The sequence below is a fragment of the Vigna unguiculata genome, chromosome 2 (assembly GCF_004118075.2).
Source record: "Vigna unguiculata cultivar IT97K-499-35 chromosome 2, ASM411807v1, whole genome shotgun sequence".
Taxonomy (NCBI): Eukaryota; Viridiplantae; Streptophyta; class Magnoliopsida; order Fabales; family Fabaceae; genus Vigna; species Vigna unguiculata.
The window spans coordinates 18,408,913-18,417,707 of NC_040280.1; the positions used below are offsets into that span (position 1 = coordinate 18,408,913).

Genomic DNA, 8,795 nt, shown 5'->3' on the forward strand with positions numbered 1-8,795 from the left:
TGTTGTTGTAAATCCAAACACCTACAACTCAATTGTCTACATTATGAGTGTCATGTCTTTCCCTCACTTCAACTCCTTCTGTTGCTTTCCCTTTCTTCAAATTTGAATTCAAAACATTCACATGATGCAGAATTCAAAGGTAGATAGAAAACATAAAAAATGAAGACAACACTACACCGACACCGACATATTAACGTGTGAAAAATTCCCTCAAATTCAAATTAATTTTCAATGTGAATCATCACTCATGCAAAGTTGTAAAGCTCAGCTGGAAACGTGTGGACCCCACACATGCAAAAACACTTGTTCGGTTTTCGATTTTTGATAATGAACATTATTTTTTTTCCTTTTAATATTTAATATACAAATGGAATTTTATAATTAGTAGAATTTCACGTGTAAACCCTATTCAAATAGAACAAGGTAAAAATTTAATTCAACCCAACTATTCACCGGAGTATTATTATAAAGTTTAATAATACTGTTTTAACGGTAACGTTTCGTAAAATGATTCTCTTTTCATTTTCCTATTTTAGATATATTGAATTTCATAATTATATTATTATACTGTTAAATAATCATAATTTGAATTAACTTTGCATGCTGGTTTTAATAATTTAATTTTTTTAATTTTCAAATCGAAATTAACTTTATTTATAATTACTTTAAAATTTGGAAACATCTAGTAATATGGAGAATACTTGGTAATTAGGAAAATGAAACTTCATATGAAATCTAAATATTCGTGGCCTCAACCAAAAACTAAATTTTTGACCATCTCATATAAGGCCAGTTTTCAAGTTTCAACACGTTACTTTGAAAATAAAGACTCTTTTATTTGAGAAAAACTTAAACTCTGCACTAAAAAGAAAGGAGGTTTTTTATGCAACAAAACTTAAATGGATGATAATCAATACAGAGGAAATTAGATAAAAATATAAGTGCTTTGGCTTCTTAAAAAGATGCTTATGACCAAATTGGGGTTAGTGTTTGATTTTTTTAAAAGATGAACCATAATATCAAACCCCATGTTCATAATAAGCTAAAGAAATAAGGTTAGAAATAAAATAATCTAAACCTTTTAAAGCTACTTATTTTTAATTGATAAAATTCACAGATCGCATCAGAATTCACAGATCAGATCTGTCGGCAGTACAAAAAGCTGGCACTTGCATGATGTATTTGAAAACTCATGAAACTTAATAAATTCCAATTAGAAAATAAACTACTAAACATACAAAATCACAAGAACTGCAGAACTTAAAATCTGTGAAAAAAATTCTAAAATCAACCAGCTACCATGTACCATTTGCATAATAAAAACATAACAAAAGCATCGACAGACAGCTACATGATTAGAAAAACCATGATAAGAATATATAATATATAAATAGTAATAATGGTGACATCAATATCAATAAAATTGTCTATAATCTTGCATTATAAAAAAAAAATGATGATGAGCATGATAACAAGGAAGAAACTACTCCAATGAAAACTAAAGTCCGCAACTTTGAAAGGCTATATTAGATTGGTTCACTTGGCAGCCCCATTGGCCTGCTTTGAAGAGGTTTGTTCAGAAGTGTTGTTAAGTTCATCCCAAGCTTCAATCCAAGTGACCATGGCATCTGCAAGCTTGTTGAAGTAAGGATCAACAGCACCAAGCTTCTCTTTCACTTGCTTCGAGAGTTCAATGTAGCATTTTTGAACAGAGGTGCATTCTTTTGGAAGGGTGGCACTTTGGAAAAAGGGAATGATCTCTTCTTGCCAGAAGATGCCTTTGTACTCCTTTTTCAGATTCACAAATGGGTTGCTTGCTTTGCTGTGCCATATGTATGGAAGTCCAGTCTTCACTCCCAACCCCAAATGGTCACAGATAACCTGCAAATCCAACAACAACAGTTTAAAACAAAATTTTAACTACCACCATGTGGTTAATATAGTTAAAAATCGTTTTCTGACATGTATGACACTGTTCTGTTTCATATAACATTGTTGCATTCATGTAGTTGTTTGTGAAGTGTGACATTTTTACAAGTATTGGTGATATCAGATTGATAATCACATGACTGGTATACCTTAACACACCAACCAGCCCACATATCATCGTATCGTCCGATAGGTTGACCATCTCCCATGAGTCCAAAGTACATTGCAGGTCCAATAAGCTCACGATCGAAGGCCAGATTCATACCACACATGGGGAACAATGTTCCTTTAGGAATGGTAAGAACAGCATCAACATACCTGAAATATACACTCACTAATTTAGCTAGGCCATGAACGTATCTGAATATGAACTTGAACAACATGAATTTTGAACATTGTCCTATGATTGAAAATTGTTCTATGTATCAAAACTGAAGTGTAAAATGACATAGTATAGTAGGTACCTGGTGTTCCTCTCTCGGGGTTTGACAAGCTGTGTTGGAGCATCATAATCAGGTATGTTGAGCCAGAGACCGTGAGAAACAGCAGTGGGAGCACCCTCACGAAGACTGAAAGGGTATCCACGGACGAAATCAGCACCTTCTCTATAAGGATCATAAAGGGTGTTGAAGAAAAATGGAGTGGCTGGACATAGCAGATTCTTAATGTGCTGTTCAAGTGCATTGATATCTTTTCCAGACGGGTCCTTAGCAACCTACACATCAAAATAGGAGATACTCAGAAAAAAGTGGCTACAAGTTGTATTGAACATAGTGCATTTCTCGAACAAAGACAGTCAAAGGATTTACTGACAGCAATAACCAAACCAGAGTCCATGTTTCAATCCTTGTTTGAAATTCAGATTCATACAAAAAGGAAACAGAGACAATAAGACAAATAGATCCACCTTAAATTTGAATGGCAATCATTCTGTCTCCCATTGCCAACAAAAAAGGTAAAAGAAAAAACAATGGATGATTAAGGTTGAAATGATTCAAAAGTATTAGGAGGGAAATCTTTTCAAATTTGTTCACATTATTCTTTGCCTCATAGTACAAACTAATAAGTTTGTAGAACTAGTTGTATTCGGTTAAAATCAACTTTTAAGTTTCAAAAATGTCAAAAAAAACCCGACTATTTAATTGGAGTTAAAACGATCAAATAATTAATTTCACTTTATTGCATTAACTAAAATTAAAATTAAATAGATAAAATGGGTAAATAAATGAATAAAAAGATCATTAATTCAAAGGAAAATCAAAATCAGATCAAATTCAAGTGGTTTTCAGCCTCAAATAAACCGTCAATTAAATCTTTCCTCACAAACGTATGCCAAACATCATTACAATCCAACACTCGAAATATTATAACAATTAAAACAGATAAAAAGAGCTTATTAATTCAAATGAAAAATCAAATCCCATTCACTCAAATCCAAGTAAACTATTCTCAAAAAGTCATACCAATTCTCAAAGATCTCAAAAATCATATACTCCAGTCTCAAACGAGAGAACAACCAAATAAGGAACCTCTAACAACATTGAAAACAACAGATCGTAAATGTCACATGCACACACACACACAAGCTAACAACAAATCACGAATGCTTAAAACAAATGGAAAAACAATAACCATTTAATCAACAGATCAAATCCATATTTAGATCTAGCCCCATTTCAAAACCCCACCAAACCTTCATAAAGAACGCACTAAAAAACCAAATAACTGAAATCAATCAACCGTAAGAACATGAAACAACATCCACAGCAAAAGGAAAAGACGTTAAATCTCAGAAAACAGAATCCCCATACCATCAGAAAACGCGCATGCAAACACCCAAATTTAACCCAAACCCACAATTTTCCAAGTCAAAAGGCACAAAAACTCAGGAAGCATAATTCCCAACCCATCAGAAAACCCACAAACAGTCTTTCAACTTTAAGTCAAACCTACATTCTTTGAAGTCCAAAAATAAAAAACCAACCTAAAGAAATCCATTATAAAACTAAATCAAGAAGCAGAATTCCCAACCCATCAGAAAACCCACAAGCAAGCACACAACTTTAACTCAAATTCACGTTTTTCACAGGCAAAGAAGTATAAGAATCAAAAGATCCGGAGATGGGTAGGTTATAATTACGAAGCAATCGTCGTCGATGGTGTAGATGTACTTCTTCTTGGAGACCATGTAGCCGAAGCAGCGACAAGCAGAGTCCTTGAAGGAGATGCAACTGGCCTTGGGGCCCAAGATCCTGTTGATGTCGTTGCGATTGTAGAGCTCGTAGTCAAAGCCTTCGGGGACTTTGATGGTCTTACTGGGATCACCATCCTGAACGATGATGAGGTGGTACTGCTCGAAGAATGGCCGCCACATCTCGAGGAAGTCGAGGTTGCGGATCGTGGGGATCACGATGTCGAGCTCGTCCTTCAGCAGAGGAACGGGTTTGGGAGAAGGGTCAGCCATTGGAGAGGAAAGGGAAGAAAAGGGAAGGGACAAAGATGGAGAGAGTGTCGAGTTTTCAACGCACAAAATGTGAATCTGTGTCTAATTGTGTGAGGTGTGTGCGATGAATATATAAGGGAAAATGTTAAGCGGTGGTGTTTGAAAAAAAAAACGGAAAAGAAATTAATATAATTGAGTAGGATTTGGAGCCATTAGTGGAGGGGTTTCCATTTTTATTTTTACTTTTACATTTCACTTTAAGTTTTTTTTTTTTTTCTTTCTAATGAACAAAAATATATATCTTTTGAAATTTGTGAACCAAAATCAGAATGCTCCATCATTGCAATTGCAAAAAGAAAGAGAGAATAGAAAGAAATGAATGAAAAAATAAAAAAGAAATAAGGCCAAACTAAAGAATATTGGATTTAAGATAAACGAAGAAAAACATATTTGTTTCATTTTATTTTGATTACTTGATTTATTTATTACTATAATTATTATACTTTTTATCATTAAAAAATTGAAAAAACAAATCCACAGTTTATCTTAGATTCTTTGTAATAGATTACGGAGGCTATTGTCCTTCAAAATATAAATAAATAAATACTGGTGCATGCACTATGTGTATGTGTATATATTTTTTAACTATAAATGATAATATATTAACAGATAATAATAGTATAATATTATTAAATTAATATATAAAAGAAATTTATATTGATTAAAAATAAATTGAAATAAATAAAAAAAAATTAATTGTTAATGAATAAAAAAAAACAGTTTTATAGAAAATAGGTAAAAATAATCATTAATTTTAAAAATTTAATATATAATTATATTATAAAGGATAGAATTGATATTATGAAATGTGAACACAAAAGAAATAATCATTTTTATATATACTAGCATAAACACATGCGCTATAATATTATATTAGTAGATGATAATATTGTAATATTATTAAGTTGTTATATAAATTTAAATTATATTTAAATATATTTATTAAAATTAAAGTAAAATATATCAGAACAGATGAAAGAATAATCATTAATAAATAAAGAAGAAGAGAAGAAGCAGAAATAGCCGAATTTATAAAAAAATTGTAAATGTAACGGTCAATTTTTAAAAATTTAATAAATTATTATATTTAAAGGGAAATCTCCTTTTTTATATATTGCTATAGATTATTATATATTATTATTATTATATATATATAATAATTAATTATGATGTATTTTTTAAAATTTTTTGTGAAAATAAATTTGTGAATCAATGAATATAAAAAGAAATTTTTTAATTTGCAATATAATAATGAAAATAATGAATTTGTGAAGATTATTGACACTCAAATCAAAGACTTTGTAAATAAAAGATTAGAAAAAAATATTCCTAAAACAGGTAAATTGAATCACTTGTATTGTTTTATATTTATTGTTATTTTTTTTGTCTTGTAAAGGTATGAGACTTATTTGCATTTCATTTTTTCATATAAGGATATTTTTGTTCATTTAATAAATTATTAAATTAATATCGATTTTATTTTTTTATATCAATCAAGTTATTTATAAATTTTGTAATTATTTTTTTGTAATTTTTTATTATTGTTTTTTTTAATTAAACAATTAAAATTTTCACTTTTTTTTACTCTTAACTTTTCTTTTTATAATTCAAAGTGTAAAAGATAATAATTAACTATATTTATAGTGAGAATATTTAAATTTTTTTAAAGACTTTTTTAGTTATTTTTATTTTAATAATTTTGGAAAAAATTATTAGTAGTAAAAAAATCATTTTGTATTACAATTTAGATTACTCATGAGTTTAAAATAACTCAAGTCTAAAAATAATTTTGTATTAAAATATAGATTATTTATTATAAATTTGAAATTAAACTCAACTTGGAGTTATTTATAAGCTATTAAAAACAATATTATTTAACAAAATTTGTTATTGGAATAAATCATTAAATGTTGCTTATATAAATGTAAATATTTATATAAGGAAGCTTGTTAAAGATGACAATATGCATTAAATAGAAGAAATTAATGAAGAAAATGTCTTAAATAATAGGTTTAATTTTTTTTTCGTTTCTATTTTTGTTTAAAGAGTTTTAAATAGATATTCATTTTTGTTTTTGGTTTAATTATGTTTCAATTTTTAAAAACTAAACTCAATTAGGTCATTTATGCGGGTACCGTACAAATGGAATGACGTTAAAAACATGACACATGTCAGTTTGTAATTCTTTTTATATTTCTTTTGTCCACATGCCAAGTTCGTGGTGTGTCATGTGGTAATAGTAGTGTCACATGTTAATGTTAGTGTCACGTATCAATGTCAATATTCATTGTCTTATATTCAATGCCATGTGTGAGAAATGGAGAGGGACAATGTTGCTCCATTTTAACAAAAAATGGGACAAAAATTGAATCAAAAATACATATATATAGGAACAAAATTTAATACAAGACAATGTCACTTAACATTGACATTGATATGTGGCACTATTATGTAACATGACACTGTTAGTGTCACATGTCGCATCACAAGACCTAACATGCGGACAACAATAAATTTTGCAAAACAATTTAAAAAATATTAAAGAAATAAAATAAACAAAAAAAAATACAAACTAACAAGTCATATGTCTTTAAAGTCGTTGCTACCGTATTAACAAAAGTGGCATAATTGAGTCAACTTTTAAAAAATAGAGACTTCATTAAAACAAAAACAAAAAATGAGGACATACTTTCAACTTTTCAACCAAAATTGGGAAGAAGAAAGTAATTAAGCCTAAATAGTAATACTTACATATTTAAGTTAAGAGTTAAATATGTTTTTGGTCTCTTAACTTTCAATGGATTTTGAAATTAGTCCATTTTAAAACTTTGTATCAATTTAGTCATTTATCTTTCGAAATACGTGAATTTAGTCCCTTTAATCAAATTTTGTTAAGTTTATTTAACATTTCAAACGTGTTTCATAATAGTATTTGACTCAACATTAAACCAAAAATGTGTAAAACAGTATAAACAACTCTTCGTCGATTGAAACGTGTAAGAAAAATAGAATGTTAATTATCCCAATTTTAAGTGTGTTTAAATTACTATTTTTTGTTAATTTTTTTATTTTATTTTGTTTTATTTTGTTTAACATTTAAAAGTTTTCTTTGATTGCATAAAGTGTACTATTCATCGATTTCAAATAATACATTTTTTCAGTCCCATTATTCTCTTACACTTAATCATTGTGTTTTAGATCTATTGTATTTGTTATATTCCAGAACATCTTGTATATATAAATATTATTTCATCACTACCAAAAACTGTCTCATTAACAATCAATTTTTGTGACTTAAAGTTATTGGTCATTACAGTGACCAATAGATACTAATTTACAAATTTATATTCCCTTTATTTTCCATTCAATGAATTTGAAAGATAAAATTTATAAAATAATAAAATATGTAGTTAAATCTAATTGAAACCCATGTTACGAGAATTACTAATGACAAATCCATATATTTCATTATAGGACATCACCAAAAGTATCTATATCTATATGTGCTTGCTCAATAATATTATTTTATTTTATGTTGTATATCAGTTTCAGTCTTTAACTAAGTGTTCAAATTATGCAATTGAAAAGAATAAAACATCAAGGTCTGGGTGGTGTAGTTGGTTATCACGCTAGTCTCACACACTAGAGGTCCCTAGTTCGAACCTGGGCTCAGACAATCTTATTAATTTTAATTTTTACAATGAGAGAGAACCAACATACAAAAGCAATAGACATTTTATTTTTTAAGTGTGTTTTTGTTCTTATTTTTTTTATTTCTTTCCATGGACAGAAGCAAACCATAAAATGGTTCCACATGTTACGATATAGGGTGTGTATCAAATTAATCCAAATTGAAACGTGTAAGAAAAATATAATGTTAATTGTCCCAATTTTAAGTGTATTTAAATTACTACTTTTTGTTATTTTGTTATTTTGTTTTTTTTTTTTGTTTAACATTTAAAAGTTTGCTTTGATTGCTTAAAGTGTACTATTCATAGGTTTGAAATAATACATTTTTTCTATTCCATTATTCTCTTACATTTAATCATTGTGTTTTAGATCTATTGTATTTGCTATCTTCCATAACATATAAATATTATTTTATCATTACCAAAAAGTCTCTCATTAACAACCAATTTTTGTGACCAAAAGTTATTGGTCACTATAGTGACCAATTTATATACCAAATTACAAATTTATATTCCTTTATTTTCCATTCAATAAATTTGAAAGATAAAATTTATAAAATAATAAAATATTTAACTAAATCTAATTGAAACTCATGTTACGAGAATTATCAATGGCAAATCCATATATTTCATTATAGGACATCACCAAAAGTATCTATATTTATTTGTGCTTG

General features: G+C 28.4%; 1 protein-coding gene and 1 non-coding gene across 2 annotated transcripts; one reads left to right on the forward strand and one right to left on the reverse strand.

Moving 5' to 3' along the window:
- Positions 1-1,354: 1,354 nt before the first annotated feature.
- LOC114173578 (probable UDP-arabinopyranose mutase 1) lies at positions 1,355-4,496 on the reverse strand. Its single transcript, XM_028058063.1, has 4 exons — positions 4,070-4,496; positions 2,394-2,644; positions 2,079-2,247; positions 1,355-1,881 (listed from the first exon to the last, which is right to left on the reverse strand). The coding sequence occupies exons 1-4, from the start codon at positions 4,391-4,393 to the stop codon at positions 1,537-1,539; spliced, it is 1,089 nt and encodes a 362-aa protein (XP_027913864.1). The 5' UTR covers positions 4,394-4,496; the 3' UTR covers positions 1,355-1,536.
- Positions 4,497-8,034: 3,538 nt separating this feature from the next.
- On the forward strand, positions 8,035-8,108 carry TRNAV-CAC. Its single transcript has one exon. It is a non-coding gene; the product is annotated as a tRNA-Val (tRNA).
- Positions 8,109-8,795: the final 687 nt, after the last annotated feature.